The 18,302-nt window shown below is 47.0% G+C and overlaps 1 protein-coding gene across 2 annotated transcripts in view; it reads right to left on the bottom strand.

The window, feature by feature from the left end:
* The window catches only part of LOC135900322 (uncharacterized), a 176,316-nt gene that overhangs the window by 42,116 nt on the left and 115,898 nt on the right, over positions 1-18,302 (bottom strand). For both annotated transcript variants that reach the window (XM_065429807.1, XM_065429808.1), the window contains exon 5: positions 10,986-11,122. In XM_065429807.1, the coding sequence (XP_065285879.1) occupies positions 10,986-11,122 (137 nt within the window). The remainder of the gene's footprint in view (positions 1-10,985; positions 11,123-18,302) is intronic.

The raw sequence follows: 18,302 nt of genomic DNA, 5'->3' as shown, positions 1-18,302 counted from the left end.
AGCTCATTTAGAATGCGCGTTTTGAGCGGAAACCTCGCAGTTACTCCTATTGCAACATGTTTCCTGTTTTATAGCCTAACACGTTTCATTTGAGCAATAGAAAGCTGTGTGGAAAGTAGCGGAGAGACGTGGTACCAGGCCAGCAATGGGAGTCTGGTGGGGAGAATTCGAAAAGGAAAGGACTGTGCCCGGCTGTCGAGTAGAACCGAAACTCCACTGGTCTCCAACACGGACTGCACAGCGAGCGAAATAGAAGTGGGGAAAACGGGGAGGGGGAAAGGAGGAAAGTGGAGAAGAAGGGGTGTGCACGGAGCACCTTTTGTTCACTTCGTCGGGTCGATCCCACGACGCGGAACTCGTTTTCACCTTTTTCTGTTGCTCGACCTCTGCTGCTCCCGCCAGTGGGCGACATAATTTCACTTTAGCCCTGCTTTCCTCTTGCTTTCCCACGAACACCGAGGCACGCGCGCACGCACGGACGCGCACAGACCCGCGCCGGCGAGAGCGAGTGCGGAACGCCGTCAGTTGCGGGCTGGGATGAAATAACGAAGCGGAGAACAGCGTTGCCGGCTGCCACCGTCGTGTTGCATCGATCCGGCAAAAGGGTGCGAGCGTGCAAAGACAGAGAAAGAGGGGGCGGGGGGGGGGGGGGGGTGCAGAGGTGGTGCTTCTTTGCTGTACATGCACGCACATAGACGGACAAACAGGCAGGACACGCTCGAGCTCACATTCGCATCGCGCGATGGGGGCACCTCCGCCCCGAAAACACACATCGGGCGTCCTTATGTCGTGCGCGCGCGGGCCAAGCGCTGGGCTTCGCCACCTCGCTCATGGGTTATGCATGGCCAGCCGACCCGCCCGCCGCACGCACACACACACGCACACATACATACACACCTCCCCGCCGGCCACGGTCCACGCGGGCAACACGAGCGCTCCGCGGCGTTGTATTAGCCGCCGTGCTGCACAACTCGGCCGCTTCGCGCTCGTCGCGGTCGTATAGACGCCCCCGCGTTCCACTCAGAAAATGCGCGAAATACCCTCCCCACCGACCTCCTCCTTCCACACCATCCTCGCAGTTGCCTGCCGCCCGCGTCTTTCTCTTCCTCTCCTGCCTAGGTCTTCGGGTCACGTCGAGCGGTAAGAGGAAAAGAACGCGCCTGATGGGGAGGCTTCCGCGATTCGGCCATTTCGCTAGCACAGTCTACTGTATACACTAAGCACAAACACGCACGCAAAGGCATACGGACCACGCGCCGGGAAAGCCGGGGGCCATGCGGGCAGCACCCGCACGGCACCAACTCGCTCCGCCGTCGCCTCTGCCGATGCGATGCGACGCTCGGAATAACGCAACAGCATGCAGCTGCGCTGAGGGGACTGGAACGGAACGGCTTCGAGAGTCTCGTGGAGTTGGCCGCTCGTAAGAACGCGCGTGCCTTGGTACCATTAGGAAACGATTCCAGACTACCCCGTACCTCTACAGTGCCGAAAGAAGGCCTTCGCTGCTTTTTTTGCGCGATTGTCTGCACGGTTATACAGCCTCGGCGATGGCATCGCGGAGCTGATTCGCGAGGCCACGCGGGTAAAGTATGTGCGGTAGCAGCGCAGTCGTCAGGGAGTGAGGAAAGCTTTTCTCCTTATCAAGATGAAAGTGTTCCCCAAGCAGTCTGCCGTGCGCATTCCTCGTGAAAGCGTAGATTCGACGCGCAAGAGCTTTGCCTCGTCAATCCCTCCAGGACACTATACCGCGATACTTTTTGGTCGTCTCCGAATCTAACCGTTTTCCATGACGGTGCACGGCTTCCGATAGGGCAGCTTTGTCACGCAGTCATGTATTTATTTATTTATTTATTTATTTATTTATTTATTTATTTATTTATTTATTCGACATTTTAGTGCTTATCATTTGCGCTCGCTATCGTACACTGGTGAATCAATGTTCAATTTACGGTCGTCTCTGTACGTTTAGTTGTGAGGCGGGAGAGTCACGAGAAAAGATACTTTTGGAAAACACGTGATCGACCTACAATGCCGCAAGTGCGATGCGCCATGGGCTGGAATATGCGCAGTTCGCGCTGATCTCGTGAAGTTACGCAACTTCTCGCCATTTCGAGCCCGCTGTTGACAACTTCACTATCCGATTTTAGCGTAGTCTGACCCGCATGACGTGTCCTTACAAGCCAATCTGTGCGTCAGCGACTGTTGGTAGGAGCTCACGTGGCACGCTGAGCGAGTTCATTTCTATAGCGCCGGCCTGCGTGGCGGTTTTATCGCCTTCACCTGCTTTCGAATAAGCACATTATGCGCGCGCGCGCGTGAGCGCTGAAACTTTAATTTACTAGTCGGCTGTCTATATACTCTGCGTATACGGGATCATTTCAATCAGTCCTTCTGCTCAAGCACGGTGAAGGTGCAGCTCGACGCCTTTCATCTTATAGGCTGATAACTCCGCGTGGCCTTCTTGCACTGGGAGTTATCTACCTTCTTCACCGGAACGTTTTACTTCCGTCGAGATGAACTTTGCTCTAAACACCTGTGACACCCGCCACAGCTGACAGATCGCACTGCCCCGCCACTTTCTGCACCCGATCGTCGCACGTGACAGTGACCGAGGCTGCGGTGCACGAGCGGCTCTCGGCGCGGCATGCTTACATGCCCCTCAGTTTGTGAGACCGAGGTAAACGTATGACGTAAGAATATTTGTTTTCGTTTGTTTTTTTTTTTCACCGATTCTATTCGATGGCCACATCAGAAATAGCGTTTACAGGCGTCGCGTCTCGCGAGTCAGTGACGAAGGGCAACGATAACAGAAAATGAAAATAATAGTTAGATTTATGGGAACTTAGTTCACCCTCCGATCTTGGGCCCGTAATTCACAAAAAAAAGCTCATACGCTAGGATTGCTCGCGATAGAAAATTCCAGCCAATCAGGATCCTGAACATATCATCAGCGAAGGTGCCCGAACAATGGCAATCAATAGTTACGAGAAACAAAAAATGCTTTCTAAATTCGGTCCCTGTTTTTTTGCTATCATCCGTGCAGCTGAGCGGCAAATGCCGGCGATGTAGCGTGGGCGAGGCTTTGTACGAGCAAAATGACGAAGCGCAAAAAGAAAAGAAAAAGGATTGTTAAAAAGTAACGGCCCGTATTCACAAGAAACTTTTAGGCTATTTTAGTTAGTAAGAAAATATTTGAGCCAATCGTGGGGATGGACATATCATTAAGAAGTTTTGCGCACCTAAATTAAGTAACGTAAGCGGGCGGGCGTACAAAAGAACGCAATCAGGGCGTGGGGCTTTAGGCGTACACGAAGAAGCTTGGGTGCGCTATTTCTTGAAAAACAGCCCCTATGAGTGAAGGCGGTCGGCAAATGTCAAAGACCACTTTTAAACAAAGGGCCTTGTGAATGCAGCCCGTAGTTCCTCGGTGTGCCTGACCTCGCAAACGTTGGTTCGCTATTCAACGCCGAATTCAGTAGTACGGGGTGCGTCGAACGCTTATCCTGTCAGGCCGCGAAGTCATGTCAGGTTCGAAGTCAGGTCTGAGTAACAAACAGCGTGGTGCGTTCGCGCGGAATTTTCGACGCCAGCCTGCGAGCTGTCACGTCGCGTCGTGCCCCGGCCGTCTCACAGTAATCTGGCATTGAAGTGACATTTATATATACATATATATATATATATATATATATATATATATATATATATATATATATATATATACATACACCCGAGTCCGACATTCATATTTATTGTCACAGTGAGTGAGCGTACTTCACCGTTGGTGTACATCGCAGGCTGTCACACGGAAAGGTTTAGTCACACTCGGTGCAGAGCGCACTCGCCTACGAATGCGGCCGTCAAACTCAGTCGGCTAAGTGCGTATAGCCTAGATGGCAGTGCTTCAAATGTACGAACCCACTTGACTGTCTAAGTGGGTAGCTAAATGTGCATTGGTGGAATTTAGCCGCAAGCCAATGACTTCGTACGCCATATCCGTCGATGGACAAACTATCTCTTATGTAAGGAAGCACAGGTTTTTAGGGGCAATCATCCACCGTGACCTCTTTTGGAGTCCACATGTGGCCTACCTAAAGAAGCGCCTAACAGCCATCGCTCACCTTTCGAAGTTTCTTTGAGGAAAAGCCTGGGGTGCTTCAGTACACGTTATGATGCAACTGTACCGGACGCTGTTTCTCGGGTATCTGAGATACAGCTTGGGAGGGCTAACCAGTACCTGCAGAACTAACACCTGTACACTCGAAAGTGCTCAGGCCCAGGGGCTTAGGGTTCGCCTAGGGCTGCCACAATGTGCATCAACATCCGAAACCATTATAATTGCGCATGGCTACCCAGCCAAGGTTCACATTGTTATGGAAGCGCTCAGAGCACACGTCAGGCACCTTTCTCGCGCCCCTCTCCACTATCTCGCCTCGCTGCCAGATGGCCGCCCTCGTACCTCTTTTTGTCAGACGATAGTGCCTTATCATGTATACCTGCTATCAGATTACACAGCTGCAGCGAGAGTTTCGCTTCCCCCTTGGTCCTTGGCTCAAATACAAGTTCGACTGATAGTACCCGAGATTCAAACGAAAGCACAACTCTCATCACCAGCTCTCAAACAACATTCGTTGCTCTTGCTCTACGAACAATACAAGGATCATAACCCTATATGCACTGATGGTTCACCCACCGTGGACGAATCTGCAGGATCAGTAATTTTTCCTGTGAAGATCACGACCTTAAAGTTCAGGACATCGCACCAAACTGTGGCTGTGGATATACCACCGCCGCGGAGCTTGCTGCTCTTCATAGTGCATTACGCATAATTCGACAGGAATTCGAGAGGAACAGGACTCTACAGCAGCTCTACATTGTTTGCTTTACGCCTTACGCCTCGGACCCTACGAACAACCAGTGCTACAAATCCGAGAGCTCCTTCATTGCCTCGTCGAACAAGGACACGACGTCACATTTCAGTGGCTACCTACCTTATTACACAAGATTCCTTGTTGTAGAAAATGAGAACGCTACTGCCGAAGCTTGCTTAGCTCATTTTCCATTTGTAATAGTAACATATATACCTGAAAACTGCAGAGCTTATATGGCATCTTTTCTTTTTTTACTTCGGTGTTTCAAAGGACGATTCCTGTGCACCCTAAGCTCATAGTGCTCCGTCGCTTCATCTATAATGTACTTAACGCTTAGAGCCACATTTAAACGCTTCTTTCGTTAGAACGAACGCCAGCAAACGTTCACGTTCCTTGAAAAGGTGTCTATACCTTTAGTGTAATTTAATATAATGCTGCGTATCATTCAGCCCTATAAATACTGCTCTTGTGTTATGATCACAAAAAAGGTCTATATGAGTCACGTAATAAGAAAGAGATAGAAACATACGAGTTAACCTGCCAAGAACTTCCGTCGAAATCAGAGAAGTCGTCGACTGCACCAAGCGAAGAAAAATTCAGCGGCAGCTCTTACCAGTTATGAAGGCCGCCTATAAGTTCTTCCAGGGGACATGGAGGAAAATTCATTATAAGAGAAAAGCTCAGAAGTCGGATTTCCAAGAGAGGTGTGCAAATCTGCGAGCCTGTCATGTTCAGATGATCCAGACGCAGCTGCAAGACGCTGATTGTCGGAACCATACTATATTACCTGTGATGCAGTATGCCGTAATTATTTGTTTACTCCTATACTAACACTAAGACTCATAAACTAGATAGGAAAATGCGTTGTGATTCATTTTCTATTGTTATGGTAGATCATCCATCAGTTCCCGCATAAGGAAAAAGGGATTTCCATCAGTTAGCCACCAAAATAGTATGTGTAGACTAATGTTCTTCTATCAACTAACCAATGAGTATCACAATATTGACACTTCGAAAATGTTCATTTACCCTACTGGTTACGCTACAAGAAAACAACATTCATGAACTATCTGACCCTTAACACTCCCCCCTCCCCCCCCCAAAAAAAAACTGTGTTAAGTTCGCATGGTAGACAGAAGAGTCAGCTTTAAGAAGTTACAGAAGCAGGAGCCATCATCGTATCAGCAGATATTGCGCGATACAAAACCCGAGAATAGAAGTCAGCATCAAATGTCTGTTTACAATGCTGACGACAGTATGTAAACAGCAGCATTCACAAACACATTCAAAGCATTCGTAATCGCATCGTGAATGCCGGACTTTTATTTTTCCTATTGTTAAACTAAAAACATACATAAACCTCCGCCTCAGTGACTCCATTCCCAGCGATCTCTTTGACAAGCATAGCTTTGTTTTCCGTACCGACTTTACAGATCGCGATACTGTCACCTCAAAGCTGGCACAGGCAAGACATTAAGGCAAACAATTGCGCACATCCGTGTATCCTGACTCTTTGGAAAATTTAATCTTCGGGTATTAAGTGTAACTCCATTAATCCTTTTTTTTTAGCGAGTGTGCGAGCCTAGCTGAAACACCACTTTCTTTCGACATGGCGTATCCATTAAAAACACGTCATTTACTTTGAATATAAGGAATGGCATTCAGCACTAATTATACACATTAGCTTGGGAAAGAATAGTGAAAGCCCTTGCATGTATCGATTGCTCGAGTCGTGAGCAATGGAAAGCAGAATACGTAAGTGAGTTTCTCTCTTTGGCACAGAGAATAGCAGGACCGAGCGCGCCGTCATAATTTGTGGGAAGGCAGAAAAAAACCTGAGGCGTTTTGAAAATGTGCGGGAAGAACGGGTATACCACTGCTTCCGTGCGTTCTCCTTTGGCTCTTCATTTCTTTATCGAACCCCCCCCCCTCAAAAAGAATAAAGAAAGGAAGCTGTAGAGCCGTTTTCTCATATGCTGCAGTAAAGGCCGGAAGTGCTTTTGCCCGGCCCCGGAAGCGTTTTTCTGATAGACCCGCGGGTAAGGGAGAACAGGAAGTGCGGTGTCGTTCCACGCTTATTTGGAGGGCGGCTTTAGGGCCAAAAACGGTCGTCTCGTATACAATGCACACCTCTTACCATTTTTCCTCGGAGTTGGTTTCTTGAAATGACCGGGGCTATACAGGCTGGTGGTATAACTTGAGCTTTAAGTGCGCCCGGATGTAGGTACACGGGTTCCGACAATTCACGTAATTCACAAGCAACTCGTCTTCCAACTCCCTTTTATTTTATTTTATTTTATTTTATTTTATTTTATTTTATTTTATTTTATTTTATTTTCGAATCTTTTTACGGCGCTACGGGGAGAGCAACGGTTACACATTCCCGATGCCGAATTTTAGGGGGCGCCTCCAATGCAGGGATTCGATCGGAGCATGATGCGCCCAGTTGGAAGAACGTATATGGGCCACCGAAAGTCAGGCAGTTGAATTTGGAAACTACGAGGCTTGGCGAGGGCAAGCGAGATGGTTGATGTTGGAATAGCGAATGGAACTCGCCTTCTCGTCGTTGAAAGCCGCTGGCTGAGCGATACTGGTTGAGTTGTAGCACGCTCAAGAAATTTAAGTTGTTAGTCTGGCTCTATAGAATGCGTTCTCAGCCTTTGTGTTCTCTCTCTCTCCCTCCCTCCGTCCCTTCTCTCTCTCTCTCTTTCTCTCTCTCTCTCTCGCTTCGGCTGATACGACCGTTTACTTTGTCTAATGTCGTATGACATGGAAAGAGAAAGACGGAGGAGTGTGAGTTTTTGTCGGATCGATATACAAAATCCAGCAAACGAGCTTCTCCGCGGAGCGTGATGCGTTAAATACGAGGGCATCTTGGCCTCCTGAAGAAAGTAGGTTTTTCGAATTTCACTTGATGAAGATTTCTTGGCAGTACGGTACGCCATGTAGTTTCCGTCTGTAAGAGTATCCTAAATAAGTTGGTCGGTAACGATAGCGTAGTAATGAGGAAAACGTATACATCGAAAGAAGGGCAATGGAAGGATTCCTTCTTGTACTGCCTTATTTATTTTTTTTACCATGCAGTGCAACTTATTTTTATCACTAACCAACTATAGTAAGTTTTCACTATTGATAGTAGAAACTCTGACACGTATACGGAAATATAATCAGTGGGTTCTTATGCCAGGGGTGTTGTTTTAAAGCTGAGAGTTGTTCATTCGAAGTCTAATCCATACTGATGACAAACTCAATAGGTCGCGTGAACCATCGCGCGTCTCGGCAAGGCTCCGCCTAATTATGCTCTATGAATGAGTTTTCTTGGAAGAGTATTCAGCATCCCTTGAGCGTTGGGAGCTCAGTCATTAGAACCCCGGAATGTTAGCAAGGGCCTTTGCGGGAGAGCCTCCCGCAGGTCTCATCTACGGTTAAGAAGCGAGAAGTATGTAGTTTCTCATTGCCGGAATCTCTTTCTGCCACCATTTGACATCAGAAACAAAAGCACGTCAACGTACTTATAAGCCCTTGATGAGCATCTTCAAGAGGACTCAAGGACGTCTCTTTGAGCACTTTATCTACGTCTAGAAGACTCGTAGAACATCGCTGAACTCTTAGGACGAGCCTCGGCCGAGAACCTTCTAGCAATGAACATTAGAATGCAGCCACACTGGCTGCATTCGGACCTATTCTCACTTTGCCCACGAGGCGGCCATGTTCTGGTATTCTATCGATATCTGGTTACTTTATTGTCTTGTTCAACCAATATAAATTGCCCCGCCGGTTAAAAAAAATTGTGCACACTACCTATGAGACGCGGTGTTCAAATATTCCTTTTTTTAAATTAGAAGAGCCAAACTAAGGCTGTGTGGATGACCGTGAACTAAAATCCTCAACATTTACGGCGCCGTGAACACAGCATCTGTGCCCTGTCAATCAGTCTTCATTATGGAATGCCTCTTTTGCACAAGTAGAAGAAACTACTACTTGCCTCACCCGCCGCGGTTGCTTTGTCGCTCTGGTGTTGGGCTGCTAAGCATGAGGTCGCGGGATCGAATTCCAGCCATGGCGGCCGCATTTCGATGGGGGCGAAATGCGAGAACACCCATGTGCTTAAATTTAGGTGAACGTTAAAGAACACCAGGTGCTTCACATTTTCTATGCCCCCCCACTACGGCATGCCTCATAATCGGATCGTGGTTTTCGCACGTAAAAGCCCATAATTTTTTTTTACTACTTGCCTCCTCTCGTTAGTTCCCATTCCATCTCATTTTGCTGTAAAAAAGAAAGCCCCCCCCCACCCCCCCCCCCACCCCCTGAAAGAAATACAGTGATTTAGCTAATCACTGCAGTCGTTGTGACTCGGGCTCGCTTTTCAGTTGTGTGGCAGGGGAGTTCAGTGAAGTGCAAAGGAGTTATAGAATCCTTCCAGATAAAGTGTAATTGGACGGGCACCAGGGCATCATCCGTCATTCCCCTTAAAAGAAAAAGAGTGTTCTTATTCAAATTCTTAACTTGGATTGTGTGTGTTGAAAAATGGATTGTGTTTCACATGGTACTTGCGAGAGTGCTTCTGTGCTGGTACATGCACTTGCGTGGTAATAAGCTTGCGAGTTTATATGATCAGTAAACTTCAGTTGTTAGCGCAACATTGGTTCTCTATCTCCTGCCAGTGCGTCTCTTGCTAATTTTTGCTCTAATTCATAATACGCCAGCCAGTCTTGTTACAGTTTAAGGAATTGAAAACAAGCTCAAACGCGTCGGGATAAATGCGAGAAGACGGGACTACTCACTGCCTAAGTTGTTTGGTTCGGTAAAGAGTGCTTAACCATCATTTTTCTCATTCGTGCACCGCAACCATAAGTGAATTACCTTATCTACAACAGTCGCCGAAAACGGAACGAGAAAATGACATTTCAACACCACTTTGAAATCTCGCGGTGCGCATTTCCTTCACAGTTTCACTAAACATCCTCGAAGCCATGCATCTGAGAAAAAATCTTAGCACTATGGTCGAGCTTAAAGGGTCCCTGAAACGGTTTGCACACATTTTGTAGGCATGTATGGTACAGCTACAGTAAAACGTACCCGCCATAATTTAAGTGAAGTGGTTTATGTTAAGAGAGCTACAGATGATTACAAGTTACCCTCCTGCCTAGCCATGCTTTTCTTCCTCAATTCATTCGTCGAGCGAGCGGGACTAAGCTCCGCCATCGCTAGGTCCGCGCCATGACTTGACGTCGCGTCGTCTGCTTTCTGTGTCTTGGAACACAGTGTACGAAGCCTCTCCGACCTTTCCGTTAATCGCCCGATTCAAAGCGAGAGTCCCAGCGAGAGCTAGCCATGCAGCCTGCGTTGCGAACGAACGTTGCGAACGGTATTGTGGTAGTAATCCTCCGATGTGAATTGGCGGCCGCAAACACGTAGATACTGGCGCCGATCGTATACTGACAGCCCGATGCGCCGCAGCAACTCCACTCGGCTGTTGCCTTCCAAAGCGACATGATGTCGCCGCTTCACATGTCCCCACTCGCTAGATTCACAGTCCGCAACTCAACAAGGACGATTCATGGTCCTCGCGAAAAGAAACCACGAGAGCAACAATCACCGCGCACTTGGCGTCAACAGGGAACACGTCGTAGCACAGGCAGGTGGCACTTGCTGTGTGCATGAAGTGCTCTAGTATAGTGATGAATTGTCGTTGTGTATTCTCTTTCTCTTACGTTGTTTAGCGATAGAAGTTAACCAATATTCCAATGACTGAAAGCAACAATTGTTCACCATAAAGATGAAAAAATTACAGATGACGCAACGTGGATAGGCAATTGGATAGCTCGCCCGACTGACGTCACGCATGCCCACTACGTAGCAGGGAATGGGGTGGGTGAAAATATAAGGGGAGCGGCTCCACTGCGATTGGTAGCGATGCACACTTTGAAACCTTTATACTAAATTACATGCTTTACGCGGAGTGCTTGAATCCGTCGGCTAATGATCCGAAGGGGCTACCCTAACGACTCATTATAGGTTTGCACAAAATCGTCAAAACCGTCTCAGGCTCCCTTGAATAACGTAGGTAAGCGCACACCCGTGTCGCACCGGCATACAATGTCAATTGCTCACCGGAGAAGTCTCGCATGTCCATCTTGTGGGCGACGAGCAGCGCCCGGCACTTGGTCAGCTCTCGCAGGAGCATCTGTGTGCAGCACACCAGGTTCACCAGCTGCTGCGAGTCCACCGGGATGCCGTCCGACACGGCGCTGCGACACGCGAAGAAGAGATGTTCCTTCAGTCACCGAGCCTTACTCGGCATACGCGACGCTCTGAGAACGCAACAAGTCGCGGCGATTCTTCAAGTCCGACCAGTCACATTTTTCCATAGCTAGCACAGAAAGAAGTTCCATGATTCCTTTTGCGAGAGCATATGTTTGTCGTCATATTCAACACCATCTTGTATTCTCCCACGTGTATTCGTATCCTCCAATGGAGTAAGTCCACTTTCGCTGGAGGAAAATATATGTGCGTACACTTTATATGGGAATGCGAAAATTTGTTGAAATAGTCCTAAATGTGGAGCTGGAAGTTATTCCCACTGAAAGCAGCTCCCAACACACCATTGTTTTTGAAGTTGTACTTTTGTGTCCTTGCAAAACAGCAAAACCGTAACAAACAAAATAAAGAGGAGGGGGGGAGGGGGAAGAAACTTAAGGACGCTGGGTAATTCGGATTTACAGTCGAATTCTTCCGCGTCTTAGGTACATTGCAACAGGCAGTGCACAAAAAAAAAACATACAGTAGCCTTATAAGCGTCATAGATCATTGATGCCTGCAAGAACATATCGACAAACCCAAAGAGGAACGACCCCAGCGGCGGATGATGACATTCTTAAGCACGCTAGAACAAAAACAGGCTCAATAATCACTGCTCTGCTGTCGGGAAGTAACTCTCTGGTGAAGTCTGCCCCTTTCTGGGGTCACCGCCTGAGAGCGCTAGATTAGATCCGATTAGGTTAAGCCAGCTGAACTGAAGTGTTACGACACGCTCCCTTCCACTTCGTTAACCCGAGATGGTAACTGACAGCGTAACTACGGGTTTGTAAAGGAAGGCAAGAAGATCGAGCCATCCTCATAGCACGAAGTCAGAGCTCAGGATTCAGTGGTGCGTCATACCAACGACGCGATGCCCGAGCAAGCCCTAGGTCAATCTTATGCTACGAATTGGATTACTGACGCCGTACCGTAGCTGTACAGTTTCACCACAGCGTGCAAGGCAGGATAAAGAACAAAGCCTGCGTCTCAGGAGAGGAGAGATGGGGGGGGGGGGGGGGGGGGAGTTGCCGGAGGTTAGAAGATTGAAGCGGAGTTGATTAGCGCCTAACGAACCGTACGTCTACTCCACTCGCTTCGTGTCTCAAGATATGGCGCATCGAGCCTAATCAATTATTACTGCTCATTGACGACGCCAGCCGGCTCTGTAGTGAGAGAGAGGGAGATGAAAACAAAGCGCTGGAATGGGGATCGCTTCAGCGGCCGACACAATATTGAAACGCACAACGTATGCAGTGGGCTATTTTCTAGCCGCAAACCGGTAACTGCGGGCGATAAGCTCATGAATATATATTGGAAACGAGTGCGCCTCTCCGGCGCTCTTCTGTTTTAGCTTGCACCCGCTTTGGTCGTCGGCGGGATGGCAAGTATCGTCCGCGGTGTTTCGAAAAGCGGTGGTCCGACTTATTTCGTCCGCGACTTCGGGAAAGCTCTAAGCCGCGCGTTGCACAGCGCAGGAAAGCACGGAATTGGGAGACCCATATCGGCGCATCGCATTTGTCATTTGAAAGTTTCCAGAAACGCAGATGTAGATAAGCTTGATTTTTTTGTTTATTTATTTTATTTACAGACACAGAAGCGCAGCTCGGAGCACCCCGTCTTCATTTCCGGTTCATTACAAGTCAGAGACAAATATAGCACGTGCCATGCGCTCTCGTGAGTAGCACTTAGTCTTCCTTTTCCGTAGGCGCGTGTTCTACTACAGACGTCAAAACTGTGGCCTATAATATTGGCAACCTAACGGCCCCCTATAGAGGGTGACGTCACCATAGTGGCAAGTAAATTTCCTGCACCTAAGCAAGCTCTGGCAGCGGAAGAGATTGAATTGCGTAAACATCGTCGTGTTGATACAAATTGTTCGCAATGCGGTCCTACAATACTATCACAATACCAGAGGTAAAAACAAGCCAGTGATTGTTACCGGTGACTTTAGCATCAATATTTCGAACCGATTAAAACAAATGTTGTCCCGCGTTCATGAAGGAGACAATGGGACAAGGCGTCGTAAGTTTGGACATAATACCGACAGCACATACGTAGAGTGTCATTCATCATGTGGCCGAAAGGGGGCTTCATATATTTGAATATCTAAGGCCACATCACCGATTTCAATCTTCGTGAGCCGCTACTCTAACCCTTCTCAATGCGGCACGCAGCATGGCACCATCGACCAACATAGGCGTGCTAAGCATGTCAATATGTTCGTAACTTCCGTTTCAAAACTGTGCTGTCATTTAGAGAAGCGTGTATCGACCATATCAACCCTTGCCGTTCTCCTATATCTTACGCAGATCCCAGATTACTTGGTATCTACGTAATAAGCTGTTAATAAACATTTATTCGGATCTCTTGTGTGGGAAAACGTTTCTCATTAGCATAGACTGCCACATCTCGTCGGATCTGTGAACTGTCTTTCTTTTTTTCGTTGCCTGAACTAGATTGGGAAATTCCAACACTTCATCCGGATTACTCGAAAGAGCACGCATTGCCAACACGCCAAATGACAATGCGCATTAAGCGCATTAGCGAAGTTTCCGCTGAACTCTTTCATTGAGTGCTGCAGGGCTCCAGTGTCACTCGCTGGCTATAGCCAGACTAGTGCTCAAAGAAACTCCGCCTAATATGAATGTTTAAACTACTGCCCATTTCGAAATAACTTTTCCCGGGTATGATACGAAACACAGCGGCGTTCTGCGCTGACTGTTTTCCGTTAGATTGTTTTTCGGAGGGCCTGAGGAAGGCTTTTCATAAAAATAATACGTGGAACGCCAACGCACAATACGCTGTACGATTTCGGGGACACTAAATCGCAGTTGGCGTTAGCCTCAGGACTTCTACGGAATGAGCTTGATCTTTTGAGCACTGGCCAAATTAGTTTGCCAGCACATGTCCCAAGGCAACTATTTCTAAACGTAAATAGTGGAAATCTCTTACCTAGCGCATTGTATTGGCGAGGGAAAGTGTTTAATTCGCGAATCGATCATGCTGATTTGACGTATAACTCATGTATGGTTCGCTGTTTACCGTACGGTTGTCCGATATAAAAAAAAAACGCGATCCTTTCACAAAACTTTAATAAAGCACTTGTCCTTCATTTGTAAATGCATATTAGTCCATTGATAAACTTGAGCGTTATTCTAGTCACTGTAAGTGCGGTGTGCAGGTACGTTCGATTAAAGAGCACCGCTCAGACCTGCTTCACAGGCGTCGCAACGATTCTGACCAATGCTGACCAAGGTATCGTCGTGTTTCTCGACATGTAGCGCAACCGTGCCAGTGGCGCGGCGTCTCAGGTGTTCTGGTGCGGAACGTAACACCATGACGTCGGCTCCTGCGTGTAAGATTAGATTAGATTTAGTTGGGGGATCGGGCGCCCTATAACGTAAAACGATTCCAATATGTTTTTTATTGCAATCTCCTGATGTCAAATATTCGTAACCACCGACGCAAGCATCGGGCGGTGATCCATAGGGTTGTCTCGAGAGACCAATCAAACGCTCTCCTCATTCACTTTTGTTTGCTTTAAAAACGAATAACGTTGCCTATTCTGACTGAGCTGCTGTCTTATCTAACTGGATTATAAGTGGCGAGCAGCACGCTCAAGTGGAAAGGAATTCGATGGGGCCGAGCCAGTGCACTGAAAATCGATAACCGGGGAAGAGGGTGGTGCCGGCGTCTGCGATTGGTCCGTTTTTCCTTACTTACCATACAGTGGCTGGTCGAAAATCGCGGCGGCGTGCAACGGAAGCATCAGAATGCATCTAAAAAGAATCCTCAGCAAAGAAAAGTTGGCTGAGTTAGGTCGCAAATAAAAGTGCTCGAAAACGTTACACGGACACGCAAGATTTACTGTATGCAAATAAACCCATGCTCTCCGGCAGGTGCGAGTAGCCAGTGCCTGAGCGATCGGGGGTAACCATCTTTTATTCCTTTCCGAACGGGGCAGCTTGCAGCTATTCAGAGAAAATTTCAGTTTTTGTTCGGCATAATAGTGCATCTTGAATGCGTACACGTCACTTTGACGCGGTGAGTTTTCGCGGTTTTGTGACGTCGCGTGAGCGGCAGGTGAAGTGGCTGCAGCCCAAAAACTTTTGACTAATAGTCGAAGGCTATTGGCGAAAGGGCGTCGAATCAGAAATAACCATTTTTCTTTTGTTCAGTCCAATCATGCATAATCAGAGTGTGCACGTCATATCAGACGGGGAGCTACGCGGTTTGCGTGTCGTCGTGTGACTGGCAGGTGAAGTGGGGGTGGCCCAAAAAAGCTTTTGACCAATCGCGGAGGGCTGATTGCAGAATTGGAATAGAAAAGTTTGGAATAACTTTACGTTATAGTGCCCCAGGTGGACAAGTTGTAAACATGTGCTTCTTGCTGCTTCATTTACCTTCCATTTGGAAGGAGCCATGAATGAAGAATTTTACTAGAAGAAATGCTAAGAGATATGGAAAAAATAAAAACAATAGACTGCTACAAAAATTCTAAGAATTGTCTACTAATGCGCTAGCGTTCTTTGGCTCGGCTGCTACTTTGCTTTTCCTTTCCATTTTCTTGCTTCCCCGAAACATTTTTCCCAAGCTGTAAAAGTGGTTCGATGAGACTTTCTCAGTGCTTACCAATGCAGTGTTCTATCAAATTCCGCATGCAAAATATCTTTACTTTGACCGCATCAGTACAAAAAAGTACTGTCAAAAATGCAACAAATTGTACATTTTCTCTAGTTTCGCAATGTTTTTCAAGAAGCGTTGAGGGGTATTTAACTTAGCTTCTTGAATTCACGCATGGCATTACTAAAGCACTAGACATTGGTACACAGGTTGACGCAACTTTTGTAGATCTGTCCAAAGCATTCGACACTGTGTTTCACCATTTAAACTACTATTTAAACTCAACCTCATCATAATTAATCCTAAACTCGTAAACTGGATTTCCAGTTTTCTGTCTGACCGTTTCCAACATGTATACGCTATAATGATTCTGACTCCGCTATCACTAATGCTTCCTATGGCGTGCCGCAGAGTACCGTCGTCGACCCACTCCTCTTTCTACTTTACATTAATGACTTGCCACAAAATTTAATTACTAACATACGTCTCTATGCTGATGATCACGTTCTCTACCCGAATATTAACTCCCCCTGAACATCATACTTTTCTGAACGACGCGTTTTCACACTTGTGCTCATGGTGTAACACCTGGCAGATGAGCATAAACTTCACCAAAACCGTTTCAATGACATTCACTAGGCGTTTAACTCCTTCCGTTTTCTCGTACGCTTTCAATAGCTCTTTTCTGTTAAAAGTGCCCGAATATAAGTACCTCGGAATCTTACTCTCTCACAACTTATCTTTGAGCAAGCATACTCAAGTAATATGTACTAAATCACTTTAAGAACACGGCTGTCTACAACGAAGCCTTCGCGTCGCTCCTCATGAAACTAAACTGCTAACATACAAAACATCAATCCGCCCAATCCTTGAATATGCATCTATAGTTTGGAACCCTCTTAATAAAAACGATATTAACAAGATTGAGTCCGTGCAAAGGAAAGCTCCTTGTTTTATTTACCGTCGCTACGACAAGGAATTTTCACCGTCTGCTAACTTCTCTAATCTCAACATAACCACTCTGGCAACACGCCGTCACAATGGGTGCATAAAGTTCATGCACACGTTAACTAACTCTCCACGCTGTACACGCTTAGATAAACACTTTAGATTTGCTGAATCTTCCCGCCCCCGTAGCTCTCACAGACTAAATCTTTTGTCACTGCAATCTAGAAGTGACATGCATAAACGCGGTTTTTCACCCTCAACTATTCAACGTTGGAATGCATTGCCCGGAAATGTTCGTTCATTGCCCCTGACCAACGTTTTGTCTGCAAATGACATATGATGTTATCGCCATTCCTTCTATAGCCCAAAATGGGCTGCAGTATATAAATATAAATAAATAAAATATATATTTCGTTGATAACTATATTTATACCCAAATGTACTCTATTGAAGATCACACAAATACTTAGATTGGTCAGGGAAGCTGCGAGTTAGTTTAATAATAAATTGTGTATGTTGAATATTTTTTTAGATTATGTAGTAGGTAGTGGAACACAAATATTCGGGAATTCTTGTAATAGGACGTCTAAACAGAACCTTTATAAATGCGCAGGCAAAGGTAACATACAACGATAAATTTTAAATAAATTTGTGTATTATGCACAGTTTAATAAAAGCGAGCGAAATTTGAAAAAGCTCCACGGCATGGAAAAAATAATTTTTCTGACATCTTTGGGCACAATGCTCCATGTGCGACAGCATACAGCCGCAAATTTTATCAGTCAAAGCTGCGATGGCCGAGCGACACGTCTGGGACACATGACATGGAATTACCAGTTTCAATGTTTCTGTTAATGTGACAACATTACACGCCCCATTACGGGAAAATCCGGCATCGGCGGCGTGCCTGTTCGATGGTACCAGAAATGGCCGACGGCGCAAAGAGTGAAAACAAGTCAATAAATGCTCGGATTGACGTCATATCTGTCAAGGAACTTCCTGTAAACCATCAAAGTTAACGGCTCTGGAAAAGATAATTTGGTTCATTTCGCTCTGCGTGGGAATCGAACCCACGCCTCCGGGGTGCGAGACGAGCTTGCGCCTCCGACGCCGAGGCGGCACCACGACTCTGGCAAACTATGGGTGTGCCTAGTGCGCGCGTATTTGCACACGTCACGTCGAAGCCATCTTACCGACTAAATTTGGTCACACATTTAGTCCGTAAGATGGCTTCGACGTGACGTCACTGGGCACGTGACGGCGCAGCCAATGGGGAGGAGGTGACTTCAGATGCCGTGTGCATAAAACGCGCGCGCTGCCTCCCGCGCGTCACTCGCGTTTCGGATTTCAAAGGTCTACTCCGATGGACTCTCGACGCCACGTCATCATCATCATCATGACGTGGCGTCGACGCCACGTCATAAGTGTATAAGATGAGCCGGTCTGTGGCCAACGTGCACGCAAACACACACACCGAATCAGCCGAAAGAACTTTACTGGAAGTAGAAAACATCAATCGGAAACATTTCATCAAAGGGACTATGTTTTTGCCGCATTCCC

The sequence above is a fragment of the Dermacentor albipictus genome, chromosome 1 (genome assembly GCF_038994185.2).
Source record: "Dermacentor albipictus isolate Rhodes 1998 colony chromosome 1, USDA_Dalb.pri_finalv2, whole genome shotgun sequence".
Taxonomy (NCBI): Eukaryota; Metazoa; Arthropoda; class Arachnida; order Ixodida; family Ixodidae; genus Dermacentor; species Dermacentor albipictus.
Note: the sequence above shows the minus strand (reverse complement) of the source record. Positions and strands in the feature narration are given on the sequence as shown.